The sequence below is a fragment of the Ixodes scapularis genome, unplaced genomic scaffold (assembly GCF_016920785.2).
Source record: "Ixodes scapularis isolate PalLabHiFi unplaced genomic scaffold, ASM1692078v2 PGA_scaffold39__5_contigs__length_11793443, whole genome shotgun sequence".
Taxonomy (NCBI): Eukaryota; Metazoa; Arthropoda; class Arachnida; order Ixodida; family Ixodidae; genus Ixodes; species Ixodes scapularis.
Genome location: NW_024609867.1, coordinates 10,631,305 through 10,653,478, shown reverse-complemented (window position 1 = coordinate 10,653,478; position 22,174 = coordinate 10,631,305). Strand labels below are relative to the sequence as shown.

The following is a 22,174-nucleotide window of genomic DNA, read 5'->3' as shown; positions in this document are numbered from 1 at the left end:
CTGTGCTGACGTAGAACCCCAGCTTAGCTCAGTTGGTAGAGCGCTCCACTGGAGGTTGAGAGGTCCTGGGTTCGATGCCCGAACCTGGCGGAATTTTTCGGTCGCTCGCCAGTCACCTAGCTGTGTTTGGAGATATGCGTTTGTCCTTTGTCCTTCGATCTTTCCTCGGGGATTGATTTTCGTCATATTTATTCTCCATTCTTAGTTTTAGCAGTGTGGCATCCTGAGAGCATCAACGGTGAGAATAATTGCTAAAACAAAATTCACTATTATCCAGGGATGCTCGGACCAAACTGAATTTTAATCTCGACCCCAGATTCTTTGATACTTTCCTTACTCAACGAACAAGTGTTTCTCCTGCTCTTTACCTAAGGAAAGTGTGAAGCAAGTTCCTGAATCGAACTGACACCTTTTTTTATGTGAAGCTATTCTCTTTCCTTGCGCATGGTTAGAAAAGGCTGAAAGGAAGGGCTCGATCTTAAATTCAGGGTAAGTCACGGGCATGCCCCTAAAATGAAATCCGTGGTTTCCGCCACATTTCAGGCATCGTGTAAACCAACATTTAGACCCCAGAATCAGCGCTTTACCCACGTACTCCAGAGCCGTACTGCAGAGCAATACCGCACACTAAAGCACACTGCCAAGGTGCCTAAGCACTTACGCCCAGATGGTCGTGTAGCGGGTTGTATGTTTTTTTTTTTTAAGAGATGGTTGTAAAAAGGTAACAGTTTTGAAAGGGAAATGGTTGTGAAATTCAAATAAAACGGGTCAGGCAAAGAAATTGTTGTGAATCCGTCCCACTTTTCAATGATATCCCACTTAGGCACTGCTAAAAAAAATCGCTTATGCTGCCATAATTTTTTACACGGTCATGCGGGCTCTACGTAGTGCGCCCACCTAAAAGCTCATAAGTCTACAAGGCCTGCTTACTGAGACGGCGAACGGAAGGAATAACACAAAGACTCATTCCGCTAATGGTTGGCTGCACTTGAAGTGTAACCAGGTTGTGAAAATCGAATAAAAATATTCATGAACGCGAAAAATATGTAATGGCGGTAATAGGTTCTCCTGCTTTTGCTAACCGTATATGAGTTATTTCAAAGCGTCCTTTTCGTATAATTGTATTTACACATCATTACTCCTTTGAAGACGCTTACGACTTCCATTGTCCCCATAGCAGGAATACTTTAGAAATTGAATTTTATACTTACATTTTCATACCTGTTGTCTGCAACAAAAAGGTGTGTTTCTCAAAAATGACATCGAAGAACCCATTCCACTCTCTTATAATAATAATAATAATCTATAATAATAATCTTTATTTTTCGGGTGCCCTAAAACGGCCGAGCGGCCTTCTCTTAGGTACACCAACTCGTACAATAAAAACTCTTAAACAAAAATCCTACTCATTTAAAAGAAATAGATATGCATATACACTGACGCGCTATGAAGTGACGAAAAGTTCGTCCAACTGACAGCGAAATGTAGGCAGGGGTGTGGTGATGTCAACTTGAGGTGGCACAATGCTGTTATACAATGTCTGTAAACGAGAAAGAGGTGACACACGGCATGGTGAGCAAATATCAAAACAGGTGAGCTGTCTCGTCGCACGGAAAGGAACATGGAAATGGATTTTACTAATAAGCCACGAAGAATCAATGGCACCATTAATGATCTTATGCAGGAATACCAAGTCAAGGACTGTTCTTCTGTGTGATAAAAGCTTCAGCGAAAATCTATTCAGTAAGCATTCATAGTCATAATACACGCGTCGTCCAATCTATCTATCATAAACAATTCGAACAAATCTTTTTTGCACACGTTCTATGATCAAAGCCTGTGTTACAGAAATTGAATTCCAAATCACAGAAGCAAACTCAAGCCTTGAAACCACTAAGGATTGAAAAAGATGTGTTGAACAATGGGGCTTTTTAAAATGCTTGGTCAAACGCGATATAACTCCTAGAACTTTCATTGCAGAGCTGACAACAAAAGAGACATGATTTTTAAAACTTAATCCGCAGTCAATGAACACACCAAGATCCCTTACAATTGACACTCGTTCAATCGGATTTGCCTCAAGATGATAAGTGTTATTTATGATCGCGCGGCGTTTGCACAAAGATATCACTTTTGTTTTTAAAGGATTAAGAAATAACTTATTTTGTTTACACCACTGTGCTATATTAGACACATCATGTTGTATCAGATCACAATCTAAATGACAGTGAACACTCTTAAACAACTTGATATCGTCAGCAAATAAAAGCAGTTCAACGTTCTTTACACATGACGCTATATCATTTATAAAAATTGAAAACAGTAGAGGACCCAAAATTGAACCCTGGGGCACGCCTGATATTGAAAAAAACTCTTTGGAATAACTGTCAGCGACCCGAACACTATTTGATCGAAGAGACAAATAACTCTTAAACCAGTTACACAATTCTGTACAGACACCATACAGATGCAACTTGGACAAAAGCAACACGTGACTCACTTTATCGAAGGCTTTTGACAAATCAAAGTATATTGCATCTACTTGTTCTCTGTTTAGAACAAACGGCACACAGTAATCTAAAAAGGTACACAAATTTGTTCCCACAGACCTGCCCTTTAAAAAACCGTGCTGCAAGGGCGTTATTTTTTGACGGAAATAAAAAGTCATCCTGCTATGCACAACAATCTCAAAAACCTTGGAAAAAGCACAAAGCAGAGAAACTGGACGGTAGTTCGCAACTGCAGATGCGTCACCGCCTTTTAAGATAGGAAAACAACTGCTTTTTTCCAGAGCGAAGGGAAAACGCCTGAACTGAGTGACATATTAAAAATGTGCTTCAAAATAGGAATGAACAGCTGACCGCAACCTTTGATAACAAAACCTGGTACACCATCTACACCAGAAGAAAGCTTCGGTTTTAACTTTCTTATCGCCTCGGCAATATCAAGAGAGTCCACTCTTATAGAACTCAAAAATCGTGACAAATCAGCTCCTTATCCTCCGGTAGAACGGATTGCTGATTGTCAGAGAAACATTTGGCAAAATAATCAGCGAAAACATCTGCAACTTCATGAGGTGATGAAACATAACCCGGGGCGTTATCTGAACAGGCACGTAAGCAGATGATAGGACTAACGTCACGTGTATGTTGCTTCGTGAACTTCCAGAAAGTCTTCGGGCGGCGAAACAAGCTATTTTCTACGCTGTCAAGATGCATGCGTTTATCGCGCTTGAACAGTTTCTTCGCCAAGGCCCTAAATAAACTGAATTTGGTGTACATAAGTGAAGAGCCGCATTTTTTATAAAGACGGTGGAAATGTTCTTTCTTGACCAAATAACATTTTAAATCCCTGGAAAACCATTCAGGATATTTGGATGGCTTTGTTGAACGCTTCGGTACAAGAGTGTCGATGGCATGTTTTACAATTGTCGTTAGAGTCTCGGTAGCACGATCGACATCAGACATGGCAAGAACGTTAGACCAGTCGAAAGTTTCAATAAATTTATACAAGCCAAGGTAATCTCCTTTTAAAAACTGTAAGCTAATGACTTTGACGATATCCGCGACTTCCACGGAAGAGATAACTGGACTATTAAAGGTGGATGAAACTTATCAACTTGTGCCAAAGGATAGGAAGCCAGACATAAGCTTAGAATGTGGACATTTGAAAGAACGAGATCTAAGATATTACCTGCGCAATTCGATATTGAATTTAATTGTTCTAGACCACTCAAGTTAATAAAAGACAACAAAGAAAAGGCCTTTCTAGCTGTTAGCGTATTATTGTTTAAAGCTTGCAATGACCACTCTACACCCGGAAGATTAAAATCTCCGTATATCTGAACACGAAACTTGTCAAAATCGATCTGCTTTTCGAGAGATTCAAAATGTTCAATAAAAGTGGTTTCATCAAATAACGGGGGAAAATAGTACGTTCCTATCAGGTAATTAAATCCGTCACTTGCCTTAATCTCGATCCAAACACATTCTGAATAAGTTTCAAGATCAAACAGCCTATGCGATGCCACGGAAACTTTAGTTGCAATTAAAACGCCCCCTCCCATCGTTTGCCCCGTACACAAGTAGTCTCTATCCCTCCGATAGACCGTGTAGCTGGGGTTAAAGTAACTAGAGACTGATATACCATCACAAAGCCATGTTTCAGTAATACATATAATATCATGACTTGAATTAGTTGAATTGTACAAAAACTCGTCAGCCTTAGTCCTCAGGCCTCGTACATTTTGGTAAAACACGCTAAGTTTGTGCGTCATGAACGTTTTCTACTCCGTCATCAGTATGAACACGAGACTTGTCCAGTCGACCAAAGAACTGATGAAAAATGCTAACATCAGGCCACACCTCGGATTTGTTAATTGCGTCGAAAACTGACTCCTCACCCGAGATGTGAAACGAAGAGTATGTGTCAAATCGTGTAAACATTTTGAACACAGGACCTGCCTCCCCGCTACAAGAGGTTCGATAAGTGCAAGAACATCGTCCACGCTCGTATCCGGATTTAGCCTAGATACAAAAAGTGCCAAACGACGATTCTTCCGAGGGACAGCGGTCACCTTACTTGGTTTAGCCGTTCCAGCTGACGGCTTGGTTCGCCGCCGGGGCCCCACCGTTGTGTAGCCGTCGTCCACAGCGTCCTTCTCACCCGCAGCTCTCGCACCCTTTGAGGGACTCGATTCCAAGCCAGCCCCACCCAGATTCGTCCCTGGAACTGCGTTGAGAAGCGAATCTGCAGCTCGAGGTCTCAACACTGACGTTGGTGCAGCAGGCGGCAGCGCTGCGACGGACGCGTACATGGTTGATAAAGAAGACGGAAGAGGCATTCGTTCATGGACACTTTTACGGAGATGAAGCACTTCGGAGCGAAGGCTGTTGTTGCCCGCCCTAAGGCACTTGAGTTCTGCCGGAACGATGTCCAATTTGCTTGACAGGCTTTCGATGAGGCGTAGCAGAGCGGGCGGAACGGAGCCGTCATCGGGCGTCACATTCGATGGTTCGACGAACGCCACAGGAGCGGGAACCACACCTCCGATACCAGCAGCGGCGTCATTCCTCGGTGACGCACTACTCCTTCGGGTGCAGCCCGAGCACTTGAAAGCGCTCGTGCCACTCTTCATGTAGAAATTGTACTCTTCATGGGTGACGTTCAAGCACTTACAATGAAAACGGCGATTGCAACCTGCCGAGCAGACAAGAAACTGCTGCTTCGCGTAGAAGCGAGCCTCGCACGAGCCACATACGTCTTTTTGCGGAGCGCAGGCGGACACGTCCTTCCCGTCCTGCGACATTCCGCAGAAATGACGGATAGCTCGAGAGAGATGAAACCTCAAGCATTCTTTGACGCATACATTAATTTGAAAGCTTTCTAATGTATATCTTTATTTATGTCGCGAAATATTGGGCCTAAATATAGTTCGGTTATAATTATAGTTCTAATGAGTGATACGTTTTATGGGAATATGTTCAACTATAGTAGATATCAGCTTGACGCTGCGCGTGAAGAAGCCTGAGCATTTTACAGTGACGTTTCTTCAATACGAACATCTCCGTTCTCCCAAAAATTGTACATAATGTGACTTGTTCAGAATAACGAGACAAAAAAATGCAAGTATAGACGCAGTTTGTCCTTGAAAGTGCCGTTCATATAGCGGTGTATTTACGTTAACTGAGTTTATTTTGAAGGGACACACTCTATTACCCCATTGAAAGAGAAAAATAACCCATACAACCCATATCCCAGTTTATCATAAGAAAGAACCATATATCACATAATATCCCGCTTAAAGAAAAACACAGAAGTCAATTTATGTCCGGTTGTGATTGCCTAACATAGTTTGCCTCTGAGAGGGCACATTGATTAAATTTGTTTATAAATTTATCTTCAATACTTTTACGATTTCCGAACTTTCATTTTAATGGATGTGGCGCACCGGAGCCGACAACATTATGCATTTTCTACGTTTATCACGTACAAACAAGCATGGGAACTTGTTTAGAGTCACTTAAACTTCTGACGTGTACAAATTAAATAACTCGCTATTCTTTTTTATGCGCGTCCTTCATATGGTATTATGGGATATCGGTCGTATGTATACATATATTTTCCTCGATAAGGAACCGCTCCGTAGCCGGTGGAATTGCAGCAATAAAGATAAGAACGGCGAGGAACGAATTGCGAAGAGACAAGCGTGAACGCACTAAGCCAACAAAACGTTCTTTTGAGCTGGTTGGTTCATGTCTGCGTAGAAGCGACGAAGGACAGGGACCAAGTGAAGGAGGCAACGCTCCATGTTGTGGTTACCTCCTTCACTTTGTCACTGTCCTTCGCCGCTTCTGTCCAGTAACTAAGCAAAGCCCTCCTTTTTTTTTCTTTTGAAGCCGTCAGTGACCACATCATTCGAGTCACTGCTAGGGTAAGGAACGCAGGGCCTTCTTTATTTACATGTTTTTTTTGTTTTTTAATAATTCGTTCGTTTTTTGTATTGGTATGGTGCCTGGAGCGCCTCTCCGACTAGTGTGTTTAGCGTCCTATCCCACCCATACATCAGAAGTGCTCCCGAAGCGGCATCAAGTTACGTCATCAAAGCCAAAGTGTCACGCTGTCGGATGTCGCAATCCTAGCGTTTGACCGTAGAAATTCTGCCGCAAATCACGATCGAACGCGAGTGTCGCCCTCGTAGCAGCTTCCCAACTTCTGCATGGTTGCCGAAACTTCCGCGGGCTGCCAAACTGAAGAGTGACCTGCAGCAGAACAGTCGTCTGCCACATCCACCAACCTTGTTGGGACGCCGCCAGGATCGGGACCATCAACAGCGCGACACTTCTATGACGTCATCAGTCGGAAATCGAGGACCACCTTTTTTTTGGACGCGGTAAACGCACCAGTCAAAGACGCGTTCCAGGCGCCATAGTATCGGCTAATGTCACAGTCTGATTAACTGCAGAGCGATCATACGATGCCGGGAATGCGACGCGCACAGCGTCTCTTGTGTCTCGCGGCAACATTGTTGCCTCGAATAAGGCTGTATGCGTGCGTACGCAGGACTCCCGACATGTCCCGGTGTCTGGGACGGAATCCTATGCTGGCAACCAGCTCCTGCAGGGACCATGGCCCAGGTCAACTGCCCGCACTACGTCTACGGCTTCGACAAACGAGGTGCGTTTCTACAGCTACCGGGTGTGTAAGAGAAAATGAAAGCGTATTTTTGGGGCCCTTATAAATAAAGCACGTGTTGTAAAACAAAGCTTAAACTCCGTGAGAATGTAACCCTGCCGACGGTGATAAAATTGAACATTTCCACAACATAACATGTTCTGGATCAAATTTTAAAACAGATCAAAAGAATATCTCCACGAACTGATGTTCTCCAACTAAGGTTAAATTTTGTCAAACCCAGAAATTGTAATGTGGGCGCCCGCAGCATTTAATTCAGTGGAGTAATGAACTTGGTAAAAAATAAAATATTAAATTACTTGTTATGTGTGTTTTTTCGTCGGAATAAATACAACAGGCACCAACGATGTCCCTTCTTGATTTGGGGAATACTAGGCTAAGAGAGCGTCACTTGATTAAAGAAGTATATATATATATATATATCCCTACCAAAAAAACGGTTTAAGAATAAACCGGAATGAATCCGGAATTTTTAACTGTCATATGGGCCCCTAAGCAAACCGGATTTCTAGAAACCGTAAATGAACCGGAAATACCCAGTCCAGAAACCCAACCGTAATTGGTCGAAGCGGAAGCTGAACCGTATCCGGCCAATCCGTAGAGCTTCACCGGAGTGGGTCTAACCGTATATTAAACCGTATCAGGTAACACCTGAATATAATAGTAGTTTAATAGAGTGACACACCTACTGTTTCACCTTCCGATGTACTGCAGCTGATGCTACAAGCCATCCCTTACAAAAATATCATATCTAGACTTATAATGAAAATACAGATATGGATATATAAGGAATGGGGCAGATATGACCACATATGCATAATCAGGCCGTATATGGATAGATATAGCCATATCTGCCCAATTCCTTATATACCATATATAGACTGCTTTATATGATCCCGTGTTTGGGCCTGGCAAATGGGGTACCCACCTCATATAAAGCAATTTTCATGTGATGCTCCTTCTAGAATCACATTAAAATTATTGCCATGGGGCAGGTACCATACTTTCAGGTCCAGACATGGGATCATATAATGCATTTCTATGAATATCCACAAAATATACATTTTACTGCTATCCCACACTGCCAAACGTGTGTTTACGTAGATACATCGGCAGAATAGGCCACTGACCAATCTTTAGTGGCTTGGTTCGAAATTTGTAATTCCGACAAATATGTATGCTACAAAAATCAAATGCAGGCGATCGCTAGTTAGCAAACATTGTAACATATCATTTGACGTCTGAAAGTCACAGCCCTTTGGCGGGATTGGTTGTCGAGGGAGCAGACAGATATGGTTTGCAAAAAAAGTTTTATACATAAAAGCGCCAAAATTCCAAACAAACACTTCCGCCGTTCAAGAAAAAATAATAGTAATATGACACGAGCAACCATTAAAATAAACTAAAAATGTAATAGCACACAGACTCCTATTAAAATAAAACAAAAAGAAGGCGACAATTAAGCTGCAAACTATACGAAAGTTCCAAAGTCGTTGATCCTTACTCACAGGGTAAAGTTCTGATTCAACTCTCCGCTCGAGCACAGCAGTTTTGACATGGGCTTGCTTGCTAGCCTCGTCGTTGAAGTCCTTCCTTGCACCATGCGATGTTCAAAGTCCCCCAGTCACTCCTCGCTGGCCTTGTTTTTCCGTTCAGTCCTGAAATCGTCCCTTGTGACCAACACGTCGCACACACACACACACACGCACAGACACCATTGTTCGCCGGAAGCAATACAAGATGAAAAGTTCATTACTGCTCCTTGAACACGACGAGGTCACCACTGTTTCCCGGACTGGAAAATGACGAGGGCATCATATTTTTAACATAAACTTAATAAAATAAAAAAATAAATAAATGAACACATAAGTAACAGAAACCCGGACTAAATCATAAGAAAAAATGAAATAACGAACACACAAATAAAAAAAGAGTAAAAACACAAAGGACTTACACAGAAAGCCACATTTGTTCAATTAAAAATGACGTTTAAGCCTGATATAAAATATTGCTGCTGCGCTAACCATAACCAATATGGTATGTAAACTATGCGACTTTGAGCAATGCAGGAATATTTGTGATCATAATCAAATGTCATTGCGAACTCAAAACGTGTGGCTGCCTGCCTAGGTGCTTCATATTACTATTTTTCTGAATTCTGTGTTCATTACTGTGGCTGCTCAGGACCAGGCAGAACTTGGTGGTGCTTTTTCCATTCCGACTTTATTTCGGACAGCTTTGTACCCATAGAGAGATGCACTAGCTTCTCTACATAATCCCACGCACTAGCTTCTCTACATAATCCCACCCCTTCTCCTTGGAGATACCCTCCGTGTATGCTGTAATTGGAAGAAAAAAAAAACAATAATCAGCAGATATACACATTATTAGCTACATTGTTTTGTAATAATTTTTCTAAATAGGCCCCTGGCCTAGGACAACACAAGACCTTTTTTTGGGCGATGTAAAGTTTTGACACAAACAATTTGTTCCGCATTTTGCAGAACATACCCTGTAAAACCTTAAAGTGCACCATTACGATTTCGGCATACTTTACATCACCATTGTGCTTCCTATGTGCATGACATTTAAAAGCCAAATCCGCAAACACTTCACAATAATTGATGCGTATTAAGCAGTGTGCTTTATGTGGGGCCTTTAAGTGCAAAGCATCCAAAGTGCGCGTCCGTCTGCATTTGCTCAGTATACAGAAGAGGGGAGAATGCGGGCGGACTGCTGTTTTCACTCCTTGCAGCATATAGCTCAAGGATTCTCTAATTTTGCTTATACAGGACATTTCACCACACAGAACGTACAAACACAAGCTTGGAGATCGCACACGCAGTCTCAAAGAACGATTAAATCGCTCTTTTTTTTTTGCACCATAAAACGTTGTGTAATTATAATCATAACATCAATGGGAGTACAAAGGATTGCATTAAAGTTCCCAATGGGGTCTGTTTTATACCGCACAGCCACTGTCTATACACTAGTCAACTAGCTCTACACATACCGCTCAGCACACCACTGCTAGGCTGAATCAGATAAGTGTCACACATGCCGAGCTTGAAGTACAGTCGTGATCTATACAAAGGTGAACAAGCAATCGTCGACTGCTCAGTACTGGGAGCATCATCCAGCAGCTGACTTGCTCTCCTTTTCAAATGCTTTGCGAACCAAGTGTGGTAAGTCATCGGATAAGGAGAGAACGTCGCCACACACGGAACTGAGCCGTTGATACTCGCCTGTTTACCTTCATATGGATCAAGTCTCTGTCTGGCCGAAGTAGCCAGTGTGTGTGCAGCACAAACGGCTGTATTGAAATCTCAAAAGGATGAAAGTTCAGAACATGCTTGGTAAGGTTTCACATTGCAAGTATGCCCATGCAAATTTCACTTTCTAGAGCATAAAAATGCATTTCAAATTGTCACCCTAGACAAGCTGCTCTTACACAGCTGTATATATAAGGCAGCTTACCCATCAACAACTTTTGCACACTGCCATGGACTGAACCTCGGCTTGGTCGATGCTAGCTTCTGTTCGGCGAGGGCTGCACTGAGTAGAAAGGTGAAAAATTTGCCGTAGATTATGTGAAACAAACAAAAGCAATTCTAGCATGCACAATTCGCTAGAGGCACTGACAAATAAAAATCAGAGGTTGGGTCAACTATCTTAACGCAATATACTTCAAACGCGTACCATGAGTGCTGGCAAAATATTTGCTGCCTTCAATCTAGATAAGCTTGTAAATGTACATGCCAAATAACAAATAACTTAAAAGCTGAAATATATTTCGATGGAACTACAAAAACCGAAGACTAGCTCTGCAAATATGGTGCTGTCTAGTACACCATAGATGTGTAGAATCGGACTACAGCGTCCCCCTTACAAAGACTGAAGCAAAACATTTTTGTTTTTCCTCCGTTTCTTTCTTTTCTGTTCTTTGCTTCTTTCCTTGTATTTTGTGCTATTCTCCTTATCACACTCTGAAAAGTCAATCTAGACGTTGAAGAGAAGAACGAAGTAGTCGAATACACGAGAGTTGTAAGTTCAGCGCGTGTGCTTGTCTTCCTGAGTATCTGGTGTGGAAATGTTTTTCTGCGCTGTCACCATAGAATATGGTTCATCAACTCGCCCAAACATCCATTCTATCATTTCTGCAACATTAAAATGACTCTGAAAGTGCGAGCACCTACAGGGTGTATTCACGCAAGTCTTGAGTTGTAGGTACAGTGCCCTGGTTGTGTCCATGTGCGATATATGACCAAATACCACAAGGACTAACACTGCAAACTTCTCCGAAAACCAATGGGCGCGGCGGCGAGCGGTAAAAGTGGTGGTGTTCACCACTCTCGCCGTTTGTTTGTGTGTTGCTACTAACAAGTGCACCAATGGGAAGGCTTCAGCCATTATTGGGAACACTAAATAAACAAATACAAAATATAGATACAACAGAGCAATACTGGATGCAATTAGTGACGCACTTCTGTTGGGGTTCTGTGGATATTTTTTCAGCGTGTAGTTGGTGAGCCATTTCAAAGTTGCGATGAGTTGCTCGCTGTAGGTGAGCAATTTAGCCAGTGCAGTATGACTGCCAGCCTGGAATCTACAACCTGCACCACGCAATAGTGGTACGCATGCCAGTACGATGCTTTCTAGATCGAAATGGGCAGGGGTTCGGACTGAACCCAGGATCCCAGGGTTCTGCAGTGAAAGCTTTCGTTCCACGTGCTCCAAATGGTGTGCGCTTGCCCAGTCGGCCACCGACCCCCAACGCAAGGCAACGCAATGCACTTCTGTTGTAAACTCAGCATTCCGCTTACGAATGAAATGCGCAGTTTCCCTAAAGGCTTTCATTCCACGTGAGTGGCAACAGAATTGCTAGGGCCAGCCCATAAATGCAGTCTGTGTCAAAAACAATCCTAGCAGCAATAAGTTGCTATTATATTGCTAACCTTACCATGAACAGCCTTGACAGTCTTTCATGAAGCCAGGACTTCAGCAGGGGAGAGTGTCATTTTGTGTCGTCTCAGGTCACTCACATCAGGATAGCGAAAGTGAATGCAAACATCTAATTGGGAAAGGCTGCAGTAAGTACAAAGATGAAAACACCGATTAGAATATATGATAAAAAATATCATGGACCAACTTGAAAAAGTGCACAAAAATACAAGGACAAAAATACAGAAACACGTAGGACGCAGACTGGTGTACATTCGCAACTCGATTGATATTACACAAAAGAAAATAAGAGGATGAGAGAAATCAGAAAGGCTTTACTCGGAGAATATGAGCTTCAGGAACCGGGATGTGAGGCAAAGATGTCAGGTAGATTGTTTTACAGACACTCTAGAACTAGCAACAGCCTTTCCATGTAGTAAAGTGGTGAGTTCATTTTGATTGAACATCTTGGAAAATAGTACCCAAAAAACAAGGAATAAAGGCTAGGAATACATACACTACATACGAGTGCAGACTTCCAACACACATACATTACAAAAGAAAAAAAAAGTATGCGTTAGGAGCTTTAACAAAAGTTCGAACAGGTCCAAGTGGGCCGTGCTAATTCACCTATATGCCTAATACTGTAAAAACAATTTCCTCGGCAGCTCAGGTAACCGACGGATGTGCGGACACCATTGGTTGCCCCACACTACGAATAAGAAAGGCCTAAAATAATTATCTTCTATGTTTTTATAGTATCTGCTAATTATTGACGTTTTTCCTAAGGATGACATACACGAGTAGTGTAAACAGTGCATAGGTATGTGACTATCCATCGTAGATTTTAGAGAGAGATTGAGCTCTCTTTATGTACTAGCCATCTATCTGTTACCTTCACTAACATAAAAAATTACGTTTTCTTTTTTTTTTTTTTTTAGTCGGCTCTTGCTAACAGGTAAATCAGCGCGTTCCACTTGGGCCTGTGCTCGAGCCCTTCCGCATTTATATTTCTCCCTTCTCTGATTTATGTGAGTTCAGTTTGCGCTTGCATGAGGTCTATGTGTTACTTTCCCTGTCTCCTTGATTTTTTGCGAACTATTTTTCGAGATGTTCCATTAGTACCAGCTCACCACCTTACCACAATCATGCAACAACTAAAAACAATTACAACTTGCACCATTCGCTAAAGGCAATACCAAACGAAAAAACGGATTTGGTGAGGTATGTCTAACACTATATACTTATACTGAAAATATATAGATACCAAAAAATGGCGAGACACCACCTTAATTCAGGACATGCTTGTGAATTTCCCTAGAAGCTTGTAATTAATACTTGATAGCCTCTAAAAACAGCAGTAGGAAAAGAAAAAAATGCTTCACCGTTTAAAGCAGCCTGAGTGTTTCTGAAGCTGTGAAATTCGTTGCACGTACGTTGGATCATACAAAACACGTGTACAGCAAATGATATTTAGAGCTCGACATTTCGCGAGGAATAAGTGCCGGCGTCAAAAATTATTTCGCGGGCACAAATTTTTGTGATCGGAAGTGGTATGCTATGCATTAATAACCACTGGGTGAATTCATTGCGGCACCAATTTTTGGCAATTATTCTCTGATTACGAATCGCGAAAATGAAATCGTTTGGAGACGACTGGGCGGTGGAAGCCACGGGCTTGCTCGATCAATCAATCGCTGCTTTTTGTCGGGTCCAGCTCTCCGCATGCAATGGCGTCGGCGATGGAGGGGCACCGCACCGCGCGCTTCCAGACAATCTAGTTTACCAGTAAACAATACGGCAGAGGGAGGCCTTTGGGGAGGCAATCCTCCCCCATCCGCTTTGCTGATGCGTATCTTCAACTTTCGCACTATCTTTCACCTTACATGAAGGAGCCATCACCTATATCAGTTGGGAAAGTGACGCAGTCAACTATAAAAATTCAAAAATTGTATACGACGTCATGTGATGTCGTCGCATGACAAAATGACGTCACATGACAACGTTGCGTTACGTGACTTTTGTAATATCGTAACGTCTCGTGGCGATATCCATCACGGACTACCTATGTCATTTCAAGTGGAAGAAGAGCAGATGACAGCTACGGCTGCAAAAATGAATCGGGCTGTTTTAGTGACATTAGTATATATCTGCTGTATCGCAGGCTACATTTAAGTATTACCTTCATAGTTTAAACCACCGGACCACACTCGGGTTTTTGCTCAGGTCGTTTTCTTTGCAGTAGGTTCAGTCGATTTACCCGCACCACTTGAACCAGCTGGCCTCGGTGAACGTGCGGCCATATTTGACTGATAAATGCACACTATATATAAAGAAGGAAACGGAAGTACGCGCTCTGCACTTTCTTGCAGCGCGCAACACCTTTCTGAACTGGTACAGACTTGCACATGTAAATTCAATAAGCCCAGTAACTGACGACGTAAGAAGCCGAAGGAGGAGCGTTGATTGTTGTCCCGCCTCCAGCGGGGGCTTTATATCTTCGATCACGCTCCTGCTTGTCATGGCCCTCGAGCGTGCACGCGCATTCGAAGTACGGCGGAAGACAGAGGCTTCCGCCGTGCTGGAGACTGGTTACTGCAAGAGCGAGAAGCCCTGAATGTGTCATCCTCTCAGCGACTATAGAGCTGCGTTTAGATTAACTCGCAAGTTATGAATTGCTCTTCAAGCCATTTGTTTTTTTTAATTTAGTTGCTTCGTCAAACATGACGTCACGTGACTTGACGAACATGATATTTTCGGTAGATGCAGAGACATATATATATACTCCGATTGAACGGCACTAAGGCTATGCAGAAAAACAAAATCGTAAAAGTTAAGTATCGGTAAAAAAAAATCATGAGCCATTCCACTCTGTGATGGTGGATGAGGAGCGAAGCTGTTTAGCCTACGACACAGACCCGCCCCGCGGAGCCGGCGGAAACTAGACACGCGCAACGTGACCACCGCCCGGTGGAACATAGACGCGCTCGATGGGAGCCGGGAGCGCGGAAGGAAGGGAAGCTAGGTACCCAAGCGGGGGCTTAGAACGACGACAAAGAGAGGCGGCTGCGAGCGTAGACATGGCCCACGCGGTTCGCACCGGTGGAAGTACTTGAGAAACTTAAATTATCTACCTGAGAGTCTACTGATGTGGAAAATGATGGCTATTGATACGTCATCTACTGAAAATGCATTCCCAAGTGATGAGACGTATAAGCGTTTCGATAGAGTGAAGAGATTTTGCATCAAATTCGGACCTGAGTTTTGTTGACGCCCATGAATAATTCACGGAATCCTAGCCATAAACAGCTTCTCTGTAAAACAAAGTACGCGCAAGACAGGTAGTTTAGATTGTATCCTGTTGGCTGAAGCCATCAATGTTTTTTTTTAGGAACAGAATTTAGCAAACGAAGTATGGAAACAAAACAACACTATTTCGCCAGTTTAACACAACACCGCGAGTTAAAGGAACAACGTAACGCTCTTTTTCTTTTGCTTATTATTTTTGTTGGCTTCTGCTGAATTATTTACTTTTCCCTCGAGAACAATTACACTTCTTTGCAAGTAAGCTTTCCTTCTGAGCTCCCAGTTTTACGGAATGAACGTGACTCGAATCTAAAGAGATGCGCTGAGACTCCAGGACGGAGAAAATATCGGCCTTGCCACGTTTTTTGCTTAGATGCTAGGAATATTTGGTAAAAAGGCGTAGAATCATAACCGATGGCTCTCAGGTTCAATAGCGCGACCCGAGTTCAGCTCCCATTGCTTTGTCAAGAAGTGCCCTCATCGTAAAGGGCATACGCAACAACCTACGGTTTGCTGAGGACAATGAAAACACCTTTATAAGAGACGCGGGGAAAACTCGACTCAAAAGACATACAGACACACATCCTACACAATGTGCTTTGCTCAAATGACAACAACGAGCTCTATGGGGCGAGATGCTATTCAGGGAAGCGCACTCTTTGGGACAGCTCAAATGAAACGAAGGATAATTAAACTGTACTTTGTTTGGCACTTTAATCCCCGTAAGATTCCACTTCGGCGATTCGGATAATGAAGAGGAAATGCTCCGGTACTCCCGTGACATCCGTCGGTCGAACTCTTAGCTGCTCCTGGCAAGTGACACGGTGCGCGACTAATCCCACTTCTGGTTGCAATTCACTTGACCAAGTTGGAGTAGGACGAAGGAACACTAAATTCTGCTCTTCGACAACACAATATTAGCTGTGACCAAAAAAATTGCTCCATAGATTTTTTTTTTATCGACAACAATTCTTATGGGACAGGTTTCTCAGCCGTTCCGCGGAAGTGTCGCACGTGACGTCACAGTCTAAAGTGACGTCATTGGATTACACGCCGTGAAGTTACTTGATGTAACGGTGTCTCGTAACATCACATTTTGATGTGACGGCCCAGTCTCTTGTGACGACTCGCGATATCACTCGACGAAACTTCACATCACCACGTCACGTGACATCACAGTGTCACGTAGCGTGACGTCAGTGTCAAAAGACGCCGTATTGTCAAGTGGCAATACAGTGTATCGCGCCATACCATGACGTTTAGCGGTATACCTTCTCCGCTGAATTTAGCTGAATAGTTTATCAGCTGTATTATTGCACTAAATTGATCGAGATAATACCTGGATCAAGTGCGATTTGTGTTTAGTTCGTGTGCCGTACCTCGGTTCGTGACACATATAATGTGCATGACATTGCAAAAAACCACGATTATTATTTTTTCTTTTTTTTTTTTTTTGCGCATGGACAGTTGGCGGTATCATGAAAAAAAAAAAAGAGAGGCGATTGAATGGCGCCGCTTTGCCACAGAGCAAGTGTGTGGGGGATTTCGCTGCCATTTCTGAAGAACACCGTGAGAAGGCGCAGCGTGGAAAAAGCACCAGGAAACCTCCTTATTCGCCCGCCCGTTGCCAAGGCCGCAAGTCGCGCGAGACTGCGCCTGCGCGGGGAGTCCCACCCGGACAGTGCCCTCGACGAAAGATGCGCGAAGTTTGAGTTAGAATTTTCACCTCTTTTCTAGCCTTCTTTTGAGATTTTTATCTTCCACCGTGTTTATGAACACTCGTGCCTAGAACAAAAAAAAAAAAAGAATGGGCGGCGTTCTTCACTTTTAAAGTTTCGTAATGCTCGAAATGCTGGGTTATCTGCTAGAAGGCATTGCTAAAAGGGGAAAGGGATGGTGAGAGAAAGGGAGTGGAAGGGAGCAGAGGGATGAGGTGGGGGAATCAGTGTCTGGATGTGAACACGAGTACAGGCAGATGGCATATAATTTCTGTTGTCGTGAAGAGGTGCAGCTTAGTTCCGCTTGTGTACGAATATGATGTTCATGCACGAAGGTTGTCGATACTGCCGGAGTAATTTGTAATAGGCTGTCTGTCCCTGACTTAGTTGGTGCACCTACTTTGAGTGTCGTCAAGGGCAAGCTTGAATCACAGATAATACCTGATGCTGGCTAGGGTTGCAGACTTTGTTCACTTTTCTTTCTTTTTTTCCTTCCGACGTAGTAGAGATAATTCACTTGGAAGGTCTAGTTGTAATAGCTAACACAAACTAAAGGTTTAGCTCTACTTGAGGCATGTACATATCAAATACAAATATAAAACACAGTGCGACTAACTGCCGCGCACGGCTTATGTTGATTAAACTAATTAAATGTGATATCCCAGCACCAAACGTCATATCGCATTTGATACGGAGAGTTGATATGGATATTTAATAAATAAAACTCGCTGCCGCGCACGGCAGTAGTTTTGGTAATTCTGCCACGCAAACTGCGGGCGGGAGAATCGCCTCGCGAACACGCACACGAGCGGATTTCAGCGTCACGATCAGTCAGTTTGGTCGGGAGTTAAGACAGTGCCTCGAAACCTCCCGTCCAACCAGGCTTCAGTTGCAACCCCATTCTGTACAGGCCACGCCGACTCGCTCACTTTGAGCCGGGGAAGTTTCATTGCTGTTACCGGTGGGCTGTCAAGATCAGCTGGTGCAGTTCAAAATTTGGTCAGCACATGAGTGATCTTGATTTGTTTATGTAGAAAATAAATTGGGCCGAAATCATTGATGCCGCTATGCTGATTCCTAATTAAAGGCGTGAGCAATTCGTGGAGTGGACATAAAAAACAAATCATAGTGAATGCAGCCTCTCAGCACTTTTCCGTGGAGTGAATAACCCCGAAACTCCTCTTCTCCCTGGTGGACTCAGATCAGGACCCTTACGTCATATTCGCATTAGCGGCTGAACCATGTTCGCAAAGGGGTTGCGAACGCGATTGCTTTAGCATGCAATACAATTTCGCGCGTGTTTGATATTGAGAACGAGCGGATTTGCTTCACGGTTGAGAATCGAACGCCAGTGTCATTGCACCTGACACGCGTGCATGAAGGACGGCGGCCGAACAGATTTCGGTATTCATACAGAGCGACGGCGTGAAATAACACCTCGCAAACGAGATGCTGTGGGGGACAGCGGAGCTAGGGCATAAATGGGCCACCGGAGAGGCGCCGCGAAGCGGCGTGTGCGGGTAGACCAAGCTAGGGTAATATTGGGTGATAAGCCATACAGAGAATGTCGCCGCGAAGCGCCGTGAAAGGGAGAGGGGTGTGGCGAGGGGGACAGGAGGGAGCAGGTGATTTAACGCGTGTCCCAGCGATACACCCGCCGGACCCCACTGCGCGGCGACAAAATTAGGGACGGGGGACGTCGCCGGCAATCTTTGGTTGCTGGGTGTAATGTGACGGCGTCGCTCTCTTTAGCCCCCAATCCGGCGCGGTTTCCATTGATACACGTAGAATCGCCAAACTTCTAGAAATATACACTACGCCGCCATCTTTCAACGCTTGCAGGTGTTTCCTGGCCAGTCGGGCTGTGGCGCCATCCCGTCGCGATGCTGCGAACCTTATACGCGTGTGCTCCAAACTAGAGCACTATATATCTCCTTCTGAGCGGAGCAGTGCAATCTAAAACGCCATCTCTCGGCGACTAGCGGCGAACGCTCGGAGGTTTCAACTTCGGTCACGAATGCATAAGGAGCGTGAGAAAGTCGTTTTTTCTTCAATATTCTGGGGATGTACGGAACGACAATAGTTTTTGACATAATCAATGAACATGTCACAATAATTTGCGAAGTAGTTCTCGAGGCCGTCCTAGAAGTCGACCTTGATGTCCTCAGAAACGTCGTCCTTCAGGTCGTCCTAGACGTCATCCCTGAGGTCGTCCTAGGCGTCGTTCCTGAGGTCGTCCTAGACGTCGTCTCTGTGATCATCCTAGGCGTCGACCTTTAGGCGTCGTCCTCGAGGTGGTCTTGGAAATCGTCCTGTAGGCGTCGTCCCCGAGGTGGTCCTAGAAGTCGTCCTAGACGACGTCCTAGGCGTCGTCCTCTAGGCGTCGTCCTCTAGGCGTCGTCCTCTAGGCGTCGTCCTCTAGGCGTTGTCCTTAAGGTCGTGCAAGAAATCGTTCTTGAGATCGTCCGACCATAGTACAGCTTCGCCGATCTTCCTTCTTCACCAATGTGCAAAGGATGAAATATTTTTGTTTTTATTTTAGTATGATTGGTTTGCCGGTGGCAGCTAACCCATGAAGACGAGCGTCGTGAGATGCGCCTCACTCGCTCCTTGACCAGTCATGGGTAAGTTACTTTTAAAAAGTAATTCGTTACAGTTACAGTTACTTTCACAAAATGTAACGAAGTTACCGTTACAGTTACCGCAACAAAAAAGTAACTCGTTACAGTTACAGTTACTTTCAAAAAGTAACGACGTTACTTTTCAGTTACTTTTCTATAACACAAAAATTAAGGAAAAACTAATGTTTGAAAGAAAAAAATATAGACACGAATCAGTCGGGCTTTCACCATAGCGGTAAATTCAAACTTAATAATTTAGCTGGAAAATTAGTCAATATTTTGAAAAGAATAAAGACAAAAATTTAACTGGATGTGTTTTCTCAGATTTGAACACGAAGACTTGTTGTCGGAGTACTCCTTGTTGCAAAGTTTGCATACTGCGGTCAAATAGTTAGCAACCAACTTTACCACAGAAAAATACTCTGTACGCCGGCCATGCTTGTTCTTTGTTCTGTTCTCATCAACATCCCTATCCTTGTAGCACTAGCACATTGCTGGCTCGTTGACGGTTGCGCTGTGTTCGTGGACTCCTTTGATATATTTCAGTTCGTACCCGGCAAACCAGAAACAAGCCCTGCGCAAACAACAGTAAATTTTGCCTCCACCGTTGAAACCACGCCGGAGTAGTGGCGCAAATCAAAATACGAAGCATGCGCAGTGCGGAGTAGTGGCGCTAATCAAAATACGAAACATACGAAGTTCCCTCCGCGTGTATTGTTGTTTCACGGTTGATTCACCCGATTAAAATGCGTGCGCAGAAAAGAAAAAACCGCAACAGAGGTAGTGCTTCAATATACTAAGATGTAAGTGTTCAGTCACAAAGTACAAGCAAGTGCGTAAAGATAACTACATACCTCTTTTTTTTTCTTCATCAAATCTACACGTGGCTATATTCGGATAGTGACTCGCGAGAAAGAACGTATTCTCAAGTTTGTGCAAGGCCAACTGACACTCAAAATGACAGAACAGACACTTTGGAAAGTGCAAGGAATAGCTAGATTATACTCGTTTAATGATATATTATTCACAAAGAACTGAAAATTAACGACAAAAGTAACTTCGTTACTTTCATCGTTACCTCAGAAAAAAGTAATAGAACTACAGTTACAAGTTACATTCTTAAAAAGTAACTCGTTACAGTTACAAGTTACCGAAAAAGTAACGAAATTACAGTAACGCGTTACTAGTAACGCGTTACTACCCAAGACTGTCCTTGACTAGTTCCACGAGACGGTAGCGTCGACTAAGGTCCGACTTAAATTGAAACAAAGTTTTGAGTGGCGGCCTTAGCACTTAGTCACTTAGCTTATGAAAGTATCTGACAGGTGATGAAGGTTCTACCGCCCCTGGGCAGTTGACGATATCTCAGATTCGAGCCTCATGGGCCCGATGCGTGAAACTTTCGTGGGAAATGAATGCTTTCTCCGTGCATTGTGAAAAAAACGGGGCTCGACACGGAAATCGACATGTAAGTAATCTCGCTGAACAAAACCACTGCCTTTAACGCCAACGAAAACCGTTACTACCTCTTCGGGAGACAGGTTACCTTCTAACGAAGAATAAAGGCGGTCATATTTCTGTTTGTTTTGGTAAACGGAAGAACAAAAAAACGGGATATTATCACTTGTTTCACGCAGCCAGTCTATTACGCGGGTCCCTATCAAAACGCTGGACGCCAAGAGGCCGGATTATGAAGACGCCGAAAGTCACTTCACCGAAAAATTGAAACGCCGAAAAATCAAAATGCCGAAAAATCAAAATGCCGAATAATCAAAGCGCCAAAAAGACAACGCCAAAAAACAACATGAAGAGGAAATGACGGGCTTTGTGACTACCATTTGTTATTTTTTCCAATACATTACTTTATACCGACACGAGCCTGTTTAAATCGTTTTGCTAAGGCAGTATCAGTATATTACACTGATGTAAAATTTTGTATTTTTTTATCTGTCGCAAATCTAGGCATATAAGTCGGACAGGAGAGCTTTTATTGGTCTCCAGAAAAAACAGCGCTGCCCTGTGTTCATAGTACAGGAGCAGCAGCAATGTGCGGTAGTTATGATTTCATTGATTCGGAGGGAAATAGACGAAGACGCGGTTGTGGTATGCTCCCAGAATGGAGAAACAAGACTTAGCTGCAAAGACGGTAATGGTTACGTGTATGACAAGAAAGTGGGTTCCAGACAATATTGGAGGTGCGAGAAGCGAAGCGAATGCAACTCTAGAGTATCTACCGACCCTTCCTGTAGAAAGTACTCACAAGATCATCCTGAAGACCCACGCAAGCCATGCTCCAGATATCCTTAGAGTTACAGTTTTTCGTGCTCAAGAACGAATCAAAGCTCTAGCGGTGACCTCGAGCGAGGCACCCGAGAAGATTGTACAGAAGGTCAC

At 43.6% G+C, this 22,174-nt stretch overlaps 1 protein-coding gene across 1 annotated transcript in view; it reads left to right on the top strand.

Annotated features, from left to right (window-relative positions):
- Positions 1-22,174, top strand: part of LOC115328052 (parathyroid hormone/parathyroid hormone-related peptide receptor) — a 292,861-nt gene that overhangs the window by 39,418 nt on the left and 231,269 nt on the right. The window contains exon 2 of the mRNA XM_042292197.1: positions 7,063-7,176. Within this exon, the coding sequence (XP_042148131.1) occupies positions 7,063-7,176 (114 nt within the window). The remainder of the gene's footprint in view (positions 1-7,062; positions 7,177-22,174) is intronic.